The 18759-nt window shown below is 44.8% G+C and overlaps 2 protein-coding genes and 1 long non-coding RNA gene across 3 annotated transcripts; all 3 read right to left on the reverse strand.

Annotated features, from left to right (window-relative positions):
• Positions 1-298: 298 nt before the first annotated feature.
• LOC117963885 (uncharacterized) lies at positions 299-3696 on the reverse strand. The gene is made up of 3 exons (XR_009307628.1): positions 3553-3696; positions 1047-1425; positions 299-790 (listed from the first exon to the last, which is right to left on the reverse strand). It is a non-coding gene; the product is annotated as an uncharacterized LOC117963885 (long non-coding RNA).
• A 6002-nt stretch (positions 3697-9698) lies between these two features.
• On the reverse strand, positions 9699-11957 carry LOC117429869 (mitochondrial import inner membrane translocase subunit Tim29-like). Its single transcript, XM_034049777.3, has 2 exons — positions 11749-11957; positions 9699-10884 (listed from the first exon to the last, which is right to left on the reverse strand). Exons 1-2 carry the CDS (start codon positions 11903-11905, stop codon positions 10208-10210), a joined length of 834 nt encoding a protein of 277 aa, XP_033905668.2. The 5' UTR covers positions 11906-11957; the 3' UTR covers positions 9699-10207.
• A 2141-nt stretch (positions 11958-14098) lies between these two features.
• On the reverse strand, positions 14099-16369 carry LOC117433221 (small ribosomal subunit protein uS12m-like). The gene is made up of 3 exons (XM_034055300.3): positions 16112-16369; positions 15261-15328; positions 14099-15068 (listed from the first exon to the last, which is right to left on the reverse strand). The coding sequence occupies exons 2-3, from the start codon at positions 15307-15309 to the stop codon at positions 14641-14643; spliced, it is 477 nt and encodes a 158-aa protein (XP_033911191.1). The 5' UTR covers positions 15310-15328; positions 16112-16369; the 3' UTR covers positions 14099-14640.
• Positions 16370-18759: the final 2390 nt, after the last annotated feature.

Here is an 18759-nt window from a genome sequence, read left to right on the forward strand (position 1 = left end):
TCTGTGAACACTGTCCTGTCCTTTCTGCAGAGGAAACGGAAGATTAGCATGGAAAGCGACCCCTTAGAGGAAGGACAGCGTTCTGATCAAGGACAGGTGGAGGGCCATGAAAAGGCTTCAGAGGCTTCTAGTCGTAGTTTAAAGTTTCAGCCAATAAAAGTGACACGTTGTGTGTCTGTATTGTAGCTGGGATTACTGCCTGGTGATTGAGAATAAATATGTATAGATCCTCTTTCAGGGCTTGTTGTGTGACAGGATGCTGCATGGAGCCATGAAGAAGGGAAACGCCCACACAGTATGTATTTCCAAACGTCCGGATTTATTAAAGAAAAAGGCTTGAAAGTAAAACAATCTCCCCTCTACGAGCAATGGTAATGGAAGGGCTGCAGTCCCCAGCAAAAACACACTCTGTTACCCACAAGCCTCCTGCACCAAACTGGGCTCCTTTTAAAATAGCAGAAAGTAGAAAATGTGGTTTGTCTTACCAAACACACACAATGCAAACAGTCAGTCAATATGTAGCGGTATTGTGAAGCGGGATGTGGGGCTGCTCAATGCCTTGCTCACTGGGTGTGCTTCTATTCTTTTAAACAAAGTAAGGAGAGGAGAGGAGAGGGGGAGGAGAGAGTAAAGAGGGGAGAAGAGAGGGGAGAGGTGGAGAGGGCAGCAGCAGTATTCCTCAGTCTAGGAAGGACAGCTCCATGCACTCCACAGCCTCAGGGTGAAGCATGCGAGTCGCCAGCCGCTCCATATCACCCAGGCTCAACAAGCGCAGCCTCCGCTCGTAATCCTGAGAGAGAGGCAGAGGGAGAGACACAGTCACAACTACACGCTGCTCTACACCTGCATTTCAGAGTGTGTGTGCTGCAGCTGTGATTGTGTGTGCGTCTGTGTCACTGTACAGCTGTGTCTGTGTGTGTCTGTATAACACTGTGCATGTGCTGCAGCTAGGATTGTGTGTGTAGCAGTGTTTATTGTGTTCAGGTTACCTTGTGTAGCTGCTCCAGACTCTCACTGTGTGTGTGTGTTTATTGTGTTCAGGTTACCTTGTGTTGCTGCTCCAGACTCTCACTGCGTCGGCAGGGCTGAAGTGTTTGTTCAGAAGAGCAGGCAGGCTGTGCCACACTGACCCGGGGTGAGGCGAGGCATGAGAGGAGGGGTCAGGCGAGGGGTGAGAGGAGGGGCGAGGGGTGACAGGAGGGTTGAGGCGATGGGTGAGAGGAGGGGTGAGGTGTGAGAGGAGGGGTGTGGCGAGGGGTGAGGTGTGACAGGAGGGGTGAGGCGAGGGTGAGGGGTGAGGTCTGAGAGGAGGGGTGACACAGGGAGTGCTGTTCTTGCGAGGGTGACACTTTCTCTGTTGGGGGCGTCACAACGAGTTCAGCTTGGAATCGGGAGCGATGGAGTCGTGTGACAGTCTGTGCTCATCTGAGAGAGAGAGAGAGAGGGAGGGGGAGAAACAGGAGAGATTCAAGACCAGGTAGATTAACTCTCAGCTGCTGACTCTGTGTAATTTCATAACTTTTGTTACGATGACAAAACACGTCATATCTCTGCCGTCCAATCAGCAATTTTGTTTTTTTAAAGTATGAGTCATAGCCATGACTACGGGGCTTGTCATGATACCATTGGTTTAGGGCTAGGGTGGGCGGGACATATAATATTTTGATTACAAGGGCGAGTCTCTGCTGGCGCCATTGTGACTGAGTGCACAGCAGAGTCGAAGCTCTGTATCTCCAGTTTTACAATCCCAAGAGTGCTAATCTACATATCATCTAAACGGGAGGTACTTGGGCTAATTAACCATACTGTTGTTGTTGTTTTTTTCAACTTGATATTGTTTTTTTGTGCTGAGTACATCTGCAGTGTTTATTTTTGTTTTGTTTTCGCTGTGTCTCTTGTGTGTGTGCTTGCTTGCTGGGCAGGGCTAACTTCATGACTGCTGTAGACGAGAGGAGCTACTGTACCAACACCACGTTTTGTTTTGTTTGTTTGTTTTGTTAAACATCTTTCTTATAGTTAGTTTCACATACGGTTTTATTTTAGACTTGTTTTTCCTCAGGAGAGAAGGCAAAACTAACAGGTCTATCGCATGTGATGCAAAGTTAGGCGTTTGTGTACGTCTGTGTTTTACTTTTTCTAGTCGATTCATTATTTCTCTGTAGTCGTTATTATTTAATTTTGCATCTATTATTTTTTAACTTTTTATTCGATGTGTAAAAGAATGAGGAAAACACCTTGTTTAGTTTTTATTTTTACGTTGTGTATGTAGCCTATGTAAAAAACAAAGACATTTAGCTGTAGTTATTATTTAGCCATGTATTTTATTACTCGTTTACTGTGTGTAAACAGAAAACATTATTTAGCTGTTGTCACTATTATTATTTAGCCATGTATTTTATTACTTGTTTACTGTTTTATGTGTGTGAAAAAGGATGGAGCAGAATATTAATATTAGTATTAATATTATTATTATTAATTGGTATTTATTTTAATGTTTTATGTGGGTGTGTGTAAGCCAGAAAATGGATGGAGACAATCAGCTCCAGCATGTGGTTCAGTCACTGAAGAGGAGGAGTGCCCTGACTGAGGAAGAGATCGAGGGCATGTACGCCATGGAGGAGGACCTCCCTGATGAAGAGCTGCTGCAGGAGGATGAGGAGGAGGAGGAGGAGAGTGATCTGGAGTAGCCCCAGTCCAGCACTTCAACTGCAGGGTAGTTTTGATAATAAATATATACAGCACAATATGGAACGTTTTATTTTTTTTGTCTCCCTCCCTCCCAAATAAAATTCTTAATTTCAAAGTTTTATTTGTAATATACTTTTTTTTCCAAATAAAAAAATTAAACATTTTACTTGATAACTTGTGTGTTGTTTCTTTATTTTTATACTGAAATATAATTGTATCTCAAACAGGGCAACAGTGTTTCCAGTCTCACTTTTTGCCAAGTTTTAATCCTGGTCTGCCTTTGCCATTTCGGAGGTTGATTTTTGTAAAATACTAGGCATTGCAAAACCTTATCTAGCTCTGCAACTGTGCAAGATATTTCAATTCTGATTTCAGATTTGAATTCCTTGGAAAATTGTGCAGCTACAATATACTCTAGTTTTTTTATATATATATATAACTCTTGGAAAGAGGTTGAAATTGACCAATTTTTAAAAATATTATTTATTATTTTTCATATTTCGATAATTTTTGGGGAGGTGTAGCTCATATGAAAATAAAAATAAAATCACCCCACAACAAAATAAATTACACCAATGGAAAGATCTACTTAATGCCTTTCTGTAGGAGTATTGGGTTTTCATTTCTGATTTAAGGTTCCAAAACTACAAGTGTTTAAACAGAAAGTGTTCATGTTTATGACCGGATATGTTTATTCCCCGTAGGCAGCATAGGGTTAAAACACTTCATGCAACTCAAAGATGATAAAAGATTGAAAACACTTTGTTTGCAGGTGTTACTGTTAATAGATATATGTAGAATAACATGCATCCTTTTTAACTGAGTGCTGAGCTGTGCTGTGCTGTGCTGTGCTGTTCAGCCTACCTGCCAGCGCCTTGCCTTTGTAGAGGAGTCCCTGTTGATTGACAGGTATGTTGAGCCTGTCAGAGACCAGACTCCAGACTGTGGAGACCTTCTCATCCTCACAGACCTGTCAAGAGACAAGAACACACAGACACACAGTGAGGGGATGAGCATTAAACACTGAAACTACATCTTCATCCTCACAGGACAGGCGAGAGACAAGAACACACAAACACACACACACACACACACACAGACACACACAGACACACAGTGAGGGGATGAGCATTAAACACTGAAACTACATCTTCATCAGTACGCACGCCTCGAGTGAAGTGACATCCCTCATCTGCCACCATGCAAATGCACTTAGTGTAATTTCAAACGGGATTGAGATTATTATGCTCAAGAGCTAAAAGGCAACAACAACGTACGCTTAGAAATAATAAAACAATGTTTTTAAGAAAGCCCTCAGGACACGTGACGACATCCCCTCCTTGACAACGTCCTGTCCTCCTGTAGGAAGTGTCTCTTTACCTCAGCAATACCTGAGCTGGGAAGGTACACATTTTAAAGGGCCTTGATTTGCAGCAATGCAGTTTAACCCACTCTGTGATGTTTTATGTTCTGTTATCAAACAACCGCTGACTTGCCCAATCGTAGAAAGTAGAAGTAGAAAATGTGGTTTGTCTTACCAAACACACACAATGGGAACAGTCAGTCAATATGTAGCGGTATTGTGAAGCGGGATGTGGGGCTGCTCAATGCCTTGCTCACTGGGTGTGCTTCTATTCTTTTAAACAAAGTAAGGAGAGGAGAGGAGAGGGGGAGGAGAGAGACACAGAGTCACAACTACACGCTGCTCTACACCTGCATTTCAGAGTGTGTATGCTGCAGCTGTGATTGTGTGTGCGTCTCTGTGTCACTGTACAGCTGTGTCTGTGTGTGTCTGTATAACATTGTACATCTGCTGCAGCTAGGATTGTGTGTGTAGCCGTGTTTATTGTGTTCAATTTACCTTGTGTAGCTGCTCCAGCCTCTCACTGTGTGTGTGTTTGTGTGTGTCTGTGTGTGTGTGTGTGTATAGCAGTGTGTGTGTTTGTGTTCAGGTTACCTCGTGTTGCTGCTCCAGACTCTCATTGCGTCGGCAGGGCTGAAGTGTTTGTTCAGAAGAGCAGGCAGGCTGTGCCACACTGACCCGGGGTGAGGCGAGGAGTGAGAGGAGGGGTGAGGCGAGGGGTGAGAGGAGGGGTGAGCTGTGCTGTGCTGTGCTGTTCAGCCTACCTGCCAGCGCCTTGCCTTTGTAGAGGAGTCCCTGTTGATTGACAGGTATGTTGAGCCTGTCAGAGACCAGACTCCAGACTGTGGAGACCTTCTCATCCTCACAGACCTGTCAAGAGACAAGAACATACAGACACACACTGAGGGGATGAGCATTAAACACTGAAACTACATCTTCATCCTCACAGGACAGGCGAGAGACAAGAACACACAAACACACACACACACACACACAGAGACACACACACACACACACACACACACACACACACACACACACAGTGAGGGGATAACCATTAAACACTGAAACTACATCTTCATCAGTACACAAGCCTCGAGTGAAGCGACATCCCTCATCTGCCACCATGCAAATGCACTTAGTGTAATTTCAAACGGGATTGAGATTATTATGATCATGAGCTAAAAGGCAATAACAACGTACGATTATAAACAATAAAGATGACCCCCAGTCAATATAGCCGGGGAATCACACCCCCGTCAAACCGCACCCTGCTGATCAGAGCTCACAAAGACAAACACATTATTAAAAGCCACTCAGCAAACAGTCACAAGCGGGTCCGGACGGCCATTTGTTATTAAAAATGCGGGATTCAAAAACAACCGCTGCACTGAATAATAAACAAAGTAAACGAGATGCACTCACCTGGTTTAACGAGCGCTGTCCCTCGTAGTCTGTGTAAAACAAGAGCAAACGCCTCCTCACATGGCGTCCTTCTTCCACAAACTTATCACATGAAATAAAGTCGTTTCACACAGACACACGCCTCCGGCTGAGCTGTCCTCTGCTCTTTACAATTGGTAGCGAACTTCAGGGAGACAGACGAGGCTTTAGCTTTCATTTCCTATCCAATGCTGCCCTCGTGTGGACATTTAGTAGAACTGCTGTCGAGGGGTTGATGTCAGTGTTAACTAATTCTGCTTCATAAAACCAAATGAAACCTGCTGAAAAACGTCATGTTAGCATACTGAAATACACACGCATCTACGTCTGTGATTAAATTATTGCAAACACCCGTATATACTTTCAGATACATTTTAAACCGCTATAAAAGAGAACTACAGTTGATTCCTTCAGGCACGTTCCGGTTTAGAATCGTTGTTTACTTTGGTTATTTCGAAACTGCCCGTTTTAAAATATGACTGATAGTAAAACAATTCTTCACTAAAAGCATGAAAATATAATATTATTAAAATACTGACGTGGACACGTGTACTAAAAAAATGTTTTATTAATAATAAATGTATATTTTTAAACAGGTGCGCACCTTGGACAGCCATAGGGTCTATACAAATTAGGTAACGCATTTCTAACTTTTGATTCGCTAACTGCGTTCGCCAATCAGAAGTCACTTAATTTGTGACTTGTCTTTTATCCAATCAGATTGTTTAGGACATGACGTAACCGTTCCACTTTCTCTCCACGAGATAGCCGCATCGGTAAGGAATTCATCAAATAATCTTCCAGCGCCTCCCGACTGCAGTACCGCTGCGTGTCCACTGGAGGGAGCCGAGCGCCTCCGTGGCGCCGGCTCCGCATGACTCGAGCGCGTTTGTGACGTCCCCGCCCCGATTGGCCCGTCTGTCGCTGTTTGTGAAGATAGCGTTCGCAGTTTTCACTGTGAACCTCTGGAGCTTGGGAAGGGAAACTGCCCGTGAAAGCTGAGCGACCAAAACTGTGAAAAATGACATCGCTCTGATAAAAATACGAGACGCCCTACACAGCATGAGTCATAAATCACAGAAATCGTGATTCCTACAAACATCATCATCATCATAATAATAATAATAATAATAATAATAATACACGTCATTAATTCGGCTGCAGTGTTGCTAGGACTCCTAGCGTCACATTCCCCTCTGGCTGTAGTACCGGTGTGTGTCCACGGGAGGGGGCAGTGTGCCTCACTGCCTGCTTGCCTGCGCTTTGGCTCCGCACCCACTCAAAAACCTTTTTTAAAATGTATTTTGAAATCTGAATTTGGACGCGTGTATTGTTTTGAAGTCAGTAAACTTTTGAATTGCAGATGAACGAGTGTAGCTGATGGAATTGCATTAAGTTTAACACAAAGAATCGTTCGTGTCAGTGCTTCACAGAGGGTTGTTTTAATATAACAGTTTTTTTTTTAATTTGCAGACAGTTTGTGTGAACTCTATGGCGTTGGAGACAGGACGCTTCACGTGCTCCAGTTTACACGCAGTGACTGAAGAGGAGATGCGATGTACCGTTGCTTGTTTTAGACAATGGGGACGGGACTGAGCGCTTACAGAGACGAGGGACTAACATGAACACAGAGTAACATGAACACTCAAAGGCACACACAATTTCACAGTCACGATGTTAACTCGGGGGAAAGACGCCCTGCATGGCCGATTGGCTGAAAAGCAGAACAGAAGCAGCCTATCACATGAGGGGAGGTGGGTGGTGTTCTTATGACGTCACCGCTGCCAGGTCTATAAAGAGACCCGTTGTGCGCTTTCGCGTCAGATGAAGAAAGCGAGTCGTTAGGTTTGTGTGGAGCAGCGAGCACGCTGGAAACTAGAGACCAAGTGAAGCGCTGGAAATCCTGCGAGCTCCTCGGGACGCTGCTGGGGGCGGTCAGCCGCCGGGCTTGTCCAGTAATGTTGCGGTTAAGCGCTCGCCACTGTGTCCTGACGGGTCCCGGAGAGGCTCAGTATATTTCATTTTGAAATGCCTACAATGCGTCCTTCTGTTTTCAATGTGCAGGTCTATATGTTTCTATTTTGTAATGTGTTTATTTAGTGGAGGAGTTTCATGGTAGTTTCGTATTCACTTTCTCATTGCCCTCACAGTGATTTGTGAAAGAGCCTCATGTTTTAAATGATTGTTGAACACACTTCAATAATAAAGGTTATTTTAAAGCCGGTTTGACACACCAAGCATTTGAAAAGCAGATTCAATCAATAATAATGGAATTGTATTAACACAAGATGTCTGTGCTTCACAAAGCTCGTTAACAGTGCAGAGGTGCCAGCTTATAAAAGCAGAACCGAGGAGAACAGCAGCAGCATTTCTTTTTTTCAAGGCCAGGGTCTGCTAGTCTGAGAAATGAAAAGGCTCTTGGGTCTGGCAAGCCAGTAACATTATTTCTGCTGTTTAATGTAGAACTGGTAACTGTAAACACATGGCATTTACAATGAACAACCCCAATACAAAGACTTCAACACAGATTTTTATTTATTTTGTGTTTCTTCTGGATTTAAATATCAGTAATGAAGAGTGAGTGCTTCAAACCTGGACTCAAATATTCAACCTCAAAACTATATCAAAATAACAACACCTGAAGAAAGATTTGATCTCCTCTCCTCAGAGCTGCAGGTTCCTCTCTCTCCTCTCCTCAGAGCTGCAGCTCCCTCAGTAGCAGGTTCCTCTCTCCTCAGAGCTGCAGCTCCCTCAGTAGCAGGTTCCTCTCTCTCCTCTCCTCTCCTCAGAGCTGCAGCTCCCTCAGTAGCAGGTGTACCTCTCTCTGTCTCTCCAGTCTGTGCTGCAGGGTCTGGTGCTCCGGCAGCTCATAGAATGAAAAGGTGAAGCTGCGGCTGAAGCTGAGGTTGGAGACGGAGCGGAGGGGGGGCAGCCTGGCTGTGAGGAGCCGGGGGCGAAGGGGGGCTTCCTGGGGGCTCTGCCCCTGCTCCCCGTACTGTACTGTCTCCACTAATTCATTATTACTGAAGAAACAACGGGAGCGCCAAGCCTTCCTCAATAGGCAAAGCTAGCGCTGCTGTTCATGGGTCAACATAAGAACATAAGAACACAAGAAAGTTTAGAAACGACAGGCCCATCGGCCCATCTTGCTTGTTTGGTTGTTAGTAGCGTATTGATCCCAGAATCTCATCAAGCAGCTTCTTGAAGGATCCCAGGGTGGCAGCTTCAAAATCATTATTGGGGAGTTGGTTCCAGACCCTCACAATTCTGTGTGTAAAAAAGTGCCTCATATTTTCTGTAAAGAATGCCCCTTTATCTACTCTCCCTTGGGTCAATACCTTTTAGAATTTTGAATGCTTGAATCAGATGGCCAAGTAGCCTTCTTTGCTCAAGACTGAATAGATTCAATTCTTTAAGCCGGTCTGCATATGACATGCCTTTTAAACCCGGAATAATTCTGGTTGCTCTTCTTTGCACTCTTTCTAGAGCAGCAATATCCTTTTCGTAGTGAGGTGACCAGAACTGAACACAACATTCTAGATGAGGTCTTACTAATGCATTGTAAAGTTTTAACATTACTTCCCTTGATTTAAATTCAACACTTTTCACAATATATCCGAGCATCTTGTTGGCTTTTTTGTCTAGATGAAGACATTTCTTCAATTTCAGTATCTGCCATAAGATTATTTTATAATGCACATTTTTACTGCCTGCATGCAGTACCTTACACTTTTCTCTATTAAATGTCATTTGCCAAGTGTCTGCCCAGATATCCACCTTTCCCCTGGAGTCCCGAACAGGAACTCCAGCCTTCATGAGTGAAGGACACACAGTGCAAAACCACAGCGTGTTTGAAACTGTGCTGTTCTTCACTTGAAATAGTTTCATACACCAAAGACATTGAAAAAAGCTTCCAATTGAAACTTCTGTCGCTGGAACTTCTTAGGTTTCGTTTAGTATTTCAGGACTTCAAAAACTCTGCCTATTAGATCAAGTGACTTGAGAAATACTGCAGTTCATCTTGCATACATTTGAGTAAGCACATACTTTTAAACAAGCAAAAACAAAACACACACATTTTGTATATGTTGTATTGCTTAGAATGAATAATGCAATAAGCCAAACATGAAGCTGTTCCCTGTCCAGTGCAGGGAGCACGGCCTTTTCTGCAGGCTTGATTCAGAAACCAGAACAAATATTATGATTGGTTTTAAAGCTCTATAATTTAATTATTAAAAATCTGTTACAAATACCAGACTGAACAGAATGCATTTCAGGGATGGAAATTAAACTCCTATTGCATAACTGTTTCATCCATTCCAGGTTTTACTACAAGCTTGATTAGCCACAGTGTACAGATAACAAGCTCAGGTGAGTCTTACTAAACTCATAGTAAAACCAGGAATGGATTGAACTGCTATGCAATAAGAGTTATTTCCAGGCCTGCATTTTTCAAGTTTCGATTTGTACTGAAACTTCAAAAAAAAAAAAAAAAAAAATCACAGAGTGCAGGTATACATTTAAGAAAGTAAGCCAAGCAGACAGTTTTCAACGAGTGCCTTCAATGCTTCAACATTTGTCAACTTGGTTTTAAAGTTTCTTAAGAGTTTTACCTTCCAAGTTTCAACTTGTCCCATCTGCCAACCCCATTGTCTGAGAGCAGAACTACCTGGCCCTTCTGGAGAGAGGAGATCTCTGCTTCCCTCAGTCCCCTCACACTAAGGGAGATGCAGCTTGCATCTCAGGGTTACTGCCCCTGGTGGAGGGAGGAGAGATAGCACTCTCCTCGCTCTCAGCCCTGGCAATCTCCTCCTCACTCAGCGACACAGGCCTGTACTTCTCCTCGTACAGCCTCTCGTTCTCCTGGGAGCGCAGCTGCTTGGGGGAGATGGTCCTCAGGTGGGGGGGCAGGTTCCTGAACTCCTGCTCATTGATGTCGAAGTCCCTCATCTTCCTCTCCAGGATCCACCAGTGGCAGCAGAAGCCCAGGTCCAGCACCCTGCTGGGGAAGTGCAGCCAGCGTGGGCGCAGGGACTGGCAGCGAGCCTCGTACAGGCTGCTGTCAGGGTGGAAGGGAGCCTCGTACACCAGCGACAGCAAGCCCAGGCTCTGGTAGCGCAGGCGCCCCTGGTTCCTCAGCTTGGTCAGCCCCTGCACATGCCCGTCAGAGTCCCCACTGCGTATCCACGGTGACAGCAGCAGCAGCGTATTGGAGGCCTCCAGCAAGCTGCTCTCGAAGGAGGCTTCGCTCGGGTTCCAGTGGCAGCAGGCTCCGGCCCCGCCCAGCAGAGACAGGTACAGGGCAGCCTTTCCAGGACGCTCCCTGGCTCCGGCGAACACGTCGCGGCAGGCCTCTTTGTAATCGCGGAGCAGGCCCTTCCACCACAGGCCTGCACAGGGGAGAGAGGACAGGACTGGGTTTCAGAACATGGTTTAGGTATATTTTTAAATGCCCAGGAGCAATGAATAGAATAGCCATGGCTCGGAATGCATTAGGAGGCAACAACGATCACGTTCACAGCGATTTGTTGTTGGTTTGTTTACGGGTTAGCAGTGTTGACAGTAAACTGCGGGATCCGGCCACTCCTTCACTTTACTCAGCAATCCATATATTTAAATGAATACAGCATGATAGGATTAATGAGAAGAAAAAAAACAAGACCAAAAACAGCCAAGTGAGAATAAACCAACCATGTAAAGATGTGATCTCTACAAAGAGGCTGAATCATATACAGACAACGTTTGAGGGCAGTCCTGTAAATATGTAATGTGCACGTGTCCGAGTTTAGCAACACACCACTGGCACAGACCTGGCCTCCTATATGTATTGCAGTGAGGACACAGATTAAGAAAACGAGGGTGCCATACCTGCATGTGTAACTGTTTAAAATGATTATAAAACGACTGAGTAAAAATATGAGAAGATGTGACATGGTGTCTAGAAAATGCATGGCAAGTCTTGTCCATTTGCACACGCTTTAATTTCAGGGATGGGAGTAGGACTCCTATTGCATAGCATTTTTGGTTTGACTAGGAGCTTGATTAGCCAGTGTCAGGTAACAAGCTCTGGTGCGTTTAGTCTTATTCCCATCCCTACATTTAGACAGCTATGAAGTCTAGTACTTCTTCACTCTTACTGCTAATAATGTCAGTCAGCGGTCACTGAATGAACGGGGACGGAGTACAGTGTAACACGGTAACGATATGATTTATTATCTCCGCTGTGTTTGTGAGGTACCGGGGCTCAGTCTTACCCATTCTGCCGTCCCGCAGCCTCTCCCACCGCGACCCTTTTCCCGCAGTCACCCGCTGGCTCTCCGCGCCGGCTCGAGCGGCTGCCGTTAGTCCAGTATCACCGGCAGCTCGCGCCGCGGTCGAGCACCACCTCCTGCACACACGCGCTGCAGCCATCTTCACCGAGAGGACGCTCCCGGGGGCACCGCAGAGGAGGAGCAGGAGGATACGAAACTGACGCCATTGCGGCTCCGCTACAGAACCTCTTATACATAAACCGAAAGGCATTAGGAGCCAACATGGCGGATAAACGGAAACAGTTTCACGGCCCCGGGTTGCAATGTTAATGGTGCCCGAAACGAAAAACAGCACCCTCGTTAACGTTCCGCTTTTAACACGCGCTGCCTCTCCACAGCCGTGTTGAGAACGGAGAGGAATGCGCGTGTTCAGGGAAAAGGAAACCCGTACCGCCTGTGCACGTGGCCTGCGTGTTCGTGGCTTTGTGAGGCTGACCCTGCAATGCGATTTAATTGTAATGATTCTTTTTTATTCTGAAATTGATGTTATTGTTTAGAACTGACTAGACGGCAATGGTATGCATGCTTATAAAATAAGTGTGTATTTTCATAAGCATGCCCAGATTGTGTTAATGTTTAGAAATGGCAATGTTGTGCTTTATTCGATGGAGTGTTTCTCCTAATGTGTTCCCCAGTTCAACATTCGTTTCTATTCACTTGAAGTTTATTTAAAGTTTCTGTTTTTTGGAAGGCAGCGCTGGCACCATGTCGTGATGCACTCCTTTGGAAAGCAGCTTGCTGGCAGCGCCCTGCGTGCACTCGATAGTGTCTGTGCTTTCTGAATGGTAACCATTCTGAGTAACTGAAGCCTCCTGCAGAGGGAGGCACCGCGCTGTGCTGTAAATTGACCTTGTCGGAACAATTGAATAGTTTCCAGTCTGAAATATTAGTTAAGTTTGAAGAGATTGAGGACTGTGACATAAGGAAAGTTCATTTAATAGCAGCAGTTTATTGAATACAGAAATATTAAAGAACAAAACATATATTCATAAACAGCTGCTATACATCAAAGATAACCAATAACATCAAACTTTCAACAAAACGTATCTAACTATACTGGTCTACAAATAGCTAATGTACTTAAAAGCTCTTCTTGTGAATAACATGAAGTAATGTAACCTCCCAGTTACTTATGGAGGGTCATAAAAAGCGACTTTACACAAGTTCTGTAATTCTCGTTAATAACTTGCATGTAATTATATTGCATGCAATTACTTTTCATGTGAAGAATGACAAATACTCCCTCCAGTGGCGTAACGAGGTAATGCATGCCAAGGAAAATATACAAGTTAATTTTTTTTTTTTTTTTTTTCAAATAAAATCATTTTTTTAGATTTGAACTAAATCTTCCAAGGAAAACAGCACAGCATGCAGTGAATTTGCACACTGTCATGCAGTGAATTTGCCCTCACTTGTGAACGGGCATCTCACATCTTTGTCGAGGTACAGTAAATAAACTCTGGTTGCCACGACCCCCACAGAAATGCCATTCAGTTAGCAATTAATAAATTTAGAGTTTTAAAAAAAAGACATTACTGTGTTCTAGAAAAACAAATGACATTATTAGTTATGTGCTACCGTTTGGTATTTTGGATAGTGTTTAAATCGCTATAAAAGGTTACATGCAAACCTTATATAAGTGAGCAAGTATAAAATAGGACCTTGTGCCACTTAGTGGTTAAACAGAGGAGTGACTTAGAAGGTTATCATGAGTAGAATCCCAATTCCAGTCATTCAATGCAACCCTGCAAGCTCATTGCTGCACAGCCTCCAGCTCCTTAGTACAGTGTAGTATTTTCCAAAGGGATCCCAGACAAAACAGTGGTGCTCTGAAATAGATGTGACCACATCCTCACCACACAGCGGCAGCATCGTCAGAGACCCACAGTGCAAACGACTCCAAGCACTGCGGCCAGGCAGGTTCCGCTCGAGTTCCTTCTTCTGTTTTCTTTGCTTATTTTGAAACTGACTTTTTAAAAATATTATCAATACTAAAACAATAGTTCTAGTGTTCACAGCTAAGTGCAGTGTCTGTGTGAGTCTGCGTGTTGGTCAATGTGTCAGTGTGAGTGTGTGTTAGCGTGTGTGCGTCAGTGTGAGTGTGTGTTAGTGTCAGTGTGAGTGTTTGTCAGTGTGAATACTGGTACTAACTTCCTTTTTATTTTACTCTAGTTCTAAAATACACTGTAACCGATTAAAGCAAGGAATAATCCCTCCAGATCAGGAGATGCACAGATCAATACTTCAACACAGTGCTTGTTAGCTACACATGGAAGCACACTTTCACACGGTCTGAAATTCAATGATTTATTTTATTACATGCCTCAGTATGTTAAACTAACAACAAGAATCCATAACTCTGCTTGAATTTAAATTAAAAGAAGAAATCCATAGCAGCGTATCAATCAAGAAGAAAGTGAAACTGTGTGAAAAGTAATCTGCGCACTGATAAAGAAAACAAGCAGCACAGATGCAGAGCTGCAAATGGAAATATTCTGTTAAACAGGACAATCAGTTACTGGACTCGACTGACCGGTGGATCGATCTGTCCCTGTTTAGAAATACTCAGTGAAGGCTGATCACACCCTTTATGCATCCTGGACAGTAACGGGTCAAATACCTATGAAAATAAAAGGGGCTCGTGTCACATATGTACTTTTCTATACACACAGCTCCCCTCTTTATTCCACAAACTCAGTGAATTCCCAGTCTGACCATGTGTACAGTAAACATGTCCCTGTGTCAGGACCCCTCACTAACTCACCGTCACACAGGGAAATACAGAGGCAGCAACACTGGGCTTGTTTGCTTGTCAGCCTGGCAGCAGTGCAGCTGCTACTTCTTGCTCTGCACGTGCGCGCAGTCGTACTTCCCGCGGACGATCTTGAGCTTGACCCCGGGCAGGTCCTGAGTGCGGCCCCCCTCCACCAGCACCATGTTGTGCTCCTGCAGGTTGTGCCCCTCCCCGGGGATGAAGCACACCGCCTCCCTGCCGTTGCTGAGCCGCACGCGGGCGCACTTGCGGTTGGCGGAGTTGGGTTTCTTGGGCTTGCGGATCATGGTCTTCAGGACCACACCCTTGAGCTGCGGCCGCCCAGACGTGGGGCTCGCTCCGGGGGGCACCGGCCGTGGCTTGCCCTGTCGGTGCATCTGATTCAGGGTGGCCATGCCACAGAGCTGACCCCACCGAGCTGAACCCTGACCTGCCAGTGACCCCACAGCAGCTCTGAGCAGTGGAGACACCAGCGGCCGCACGCAGCCTCCTAGAGAGAGAGAGAGAGAGAGAGAGAGAGAGTGAGAGAGGGAGTGAGAGCGAAAGCGAGCAAGAGACAGAGACAGCGAGAGAGTGTGGGAGTGAGCGAGCGAGAGAGAGTGTGGGAGTGAGCGAGCGAGAGAGAGTGTGGGAGTGAGCGAGCGAGAGAGATCAATACAGCGAGAAGGTTTTATACACATACCCCAGTGGGACAGTGACATCACAGACCTCAACCCGCCCAAGCAAGCCATGAGCCCTCCCTTAGGAAACCTGCAGAAACAATGGAAACATTTCAATGTAAACCTTGGGTCTAATTCAGATCACACACCCCTGAACATAACACAGTCTATCACTGTGCAGGCATGGTAATCAGACTCCTACTGCACAGCAGTGACACCCAGTCCAGGTTTTACTAGCAGCTTGATTAGCCACAGTGTGTACAGGAAACACGCTCAGGTGTGTTATTGAAAAACAGGGAACGGACATCATAAAACCAGGAACGGATCAAACTGCTATGTCTTACTTTCATCCCTGCTGTGCTTAAAAGAAACTACAGATGAGAACAGTCATAAATAACAAGCTTCTATTGAGCCGTGTGTAGCTAGTGTGTGTGTGTGTGTGTGTGTAAAATAAAAGAGAAACACTGTAATTTGCTCCGTAAAGTACCAGGGTCGATGCTATGAGAATGCTGCTTACAAGTGACTGACAGAAATGCAATATTTAGTCTAGAAGTTGTTTCACCTTACATAATGCAACCTCCATCGGGTATATCCGGAGAAACGATGGGGTCTATCGCCACATTATTACTGTTGTTTCCAGGTGTATCGCCTGCTCGTCTTAAGCCAATGTTTTGAGAATATACATAAGAAAGATTTAAAAGTGTACAGCATTACGTTATAGTGTGTAATGTGGGGCACAGCACCGTTTCCTGCGCCGATGATGTGCTTTTAAAAGCACCGATCAGACCCATGCAGGTCTGACCTTCCTCCTGCGAGTTTACCTTCTTCGCTATAAAACATAATAAAGACTCGAAACAGCACCGTGTTTCATTACCTGGGGTAACTCGCCTTTCTGTGTCTTTCACGGCTTCCTCTTTTCTCGAGCAGGTATTTCAGACTTAAACAGCCATGTGTTTATTTCAAGGTAATAAACGTCAGCTAAACTCTTGCCTTCCTGTAGGCGGAAGTCCATGGATCACGTGTGGCGTTTGTCCTACGGTGCCCCACAAGGTTCAACACTCCATGTGTCGATGAGGATTTACATTCAAGAAAGGCGTATTTCATTATACAGTGTCAGTTTACAATCTCTAAAATCTACCATGTAAGAATACTTTCAAGTACAAAAATAAAGGCTAAACCTGACAAGCTCGTTTTGTTTTTTAAATAGGAAAATTTTGTTTTTTAAATAGGAAGGAACCTTGTCTTAACCCACTGAAGGGTACTGAAGCCTGGATAAAGTGCTGTTTTTTGTCCTTTTTTCATCTCCACTGAAGGTACTGTCCTGCTGTTCCAAGCAAGCCCTTAACAGGGTTATTCTGGTTTGAGGGACACACACAGCCTCCCAGCCTGCCTCTGTCAGTGCAGCTCCAGCCCAGGCTGCACTCCTTTCATCTCCGTCGGCACGTCTCCCAAACTCACCCCCCTCCCAATCACACCCACCCCCTCCTATCACACCCTCCCAATCACACACACCCTCTCCAATCACACACACCCTCCCAATCACACACCCCCTCCAACTACCCACCCTCCATAATCACACACCCACCCTCCCATCACACACCCCCTCCAACCACCCCCCCCTCCCATCACACACCCACCCTCCATAATCACACACCCACCCTCCCATCACACACCCACCCTTCACAATCACACCCACCCTCCACAATCACACCCACCCTCCACAATCACACGCACCCTCCCAAACTCACCCCCCTCCCAATCACACCCCCCTCTTAAAAACAGCATGGAAATATAAACTCCTTTAGTCTGTGACACTTCAGAAATGTAGCTTTATTCTCTCATCCGCTTCTTTCTTTTCAATATAAATAATTGTCCATGTTTTATGTGAGACAGAAGGGGGATGCAGATTTGAGAAGGAGCTCCCTTTGCATCGGGGTAGAGCAGGGAGATGCTGAACTAGAAGATAAGGACAGTTAAACAGAATGATGTCACTACAGATCGAACAGCAAGAGGGAGTGAAGCAGAAGAGCCGATTACTGCAGAGAGCAGGACAAAGAGAGTACGATTACAAGCACACAGGTAACACAAACATGAAGCATTTATAAAGGAAATAGAAAAACCCTGAAACGACCAGACCAACGCATTAACAATTCCAATGCTAACAGTCAATAGACAAGAATGAACCTGTAAGACAACACTGGCTAAAGCCCAACTCAAGCAGGAAAGGCCCAGAACAGCGAAGAGCAGTTAAAGTGGGTCAAACCAGAAAGATAGTCGACAGGGCACACGGGGGTCTTGTGCCGTTCCCCTGGCAGTGCCAGCACTGGGGTGGGGGGCTTGATTTTATTGAGATTCAATATTTATTCGGAGCAGAACTGCTCAAAGCTCCCGCGATGCTCCTTGTACAGCATCGTCACAGAGATGAGCAGGTCTGAGTGCAGCCAATCGGTCTCGCTGCCTCTCCTCAGGAAAAAAGGTTCTTTTTAAAAGCTTTTTGCAATGTATTTATTTTTGTTTAAAGATGGAGGTTGAATGAAATGTATGAAACAGTTTGTTCTGTATTAGATATACTCAACTATATAAAATTACAAAGCCAGTAACACTTTGAGGTTCCAATATAAAAAATAAAAATCATTACAAAAAAATCTGTTATTGTTAACATCACTATCGGACCACGTTACATATTTTGATAGTACATGCTATATTATATAATATGCATATGTTACTACATACAGTGTATTAATAACATCTTTTATAAGACATCCGCTTTGTTATAACAAAATAAGCACCTGGTTATAAAACATGATGTTTTTGCAGATTATAAAAAAAGCTTAATAGATTTATACTGCAGCCTGAAAGTGTTACACTGTTTACAAACAAGCATGGCTGATCCATTGAGTACCGCAAATGCTCATGAAGAAAAAAAAGAAAGAAATAGAAACAAACATGTAACATGTTCTCCTTTTTTATGCTTTTAATTCAGTCCACTGACCAAAGCAGGAGAGCCGTGTGAATGAGTGTCTATGTGCTGGAATGGAGCATCATGTGGACACAGTCCTGCTAAATACACAGAGAGAATGGATCAGTGTTCTTACTGCAGTCCATTAAGCTTTCAGCATGACCAGCGCTAGCTGTGTCACAATATTGCCATTGTGGATGTGTGTGCATCTGTGTGTCACTCCATTAGCACAGGGACTAACTCCTCACAGTCCACCCATCCCTCTCTCCTCAGTCCATCCACCCATCCCTCTCTCCTCATTCAGTCCACCCATCCCTCTCCTCATTCATTTCATCTATCCCTCTCTCCTCATTCAGTTCACCCATCCCTCTCCTCATTCAGTCCACCCATCCCTCTCTCCTCATTCAGTTCATCCATCTCCACTCTCCTCATTCAGTTCATCCATCCCTCTCTCCTCATTCAGTCCATCCATCCCTCTCTCCTCATTCAGTTCATCCATCCCTCTCTCCTCATTCAGTTCATCCATCCCTCTCTCATTCAGTCCACCCATCCCTCTCTCCTCA

The sequence above is a fragment of the Acipenser ruthenus genome, chromosome 18, assembly GCF_902713425.1.
Source record: "Acipenser ruthenus chromosome 18, fAciRut3.2 maternal haplotype, whole genome shotgun sequence".
Classification (NCBI taxonomy): domain Eukaryota; kingdom Metazoa; phylum Chordata; class Actinopteri; order Acipenseriformes; family Acipenseridae; genus Acipenser; species Acipenser ruthenus.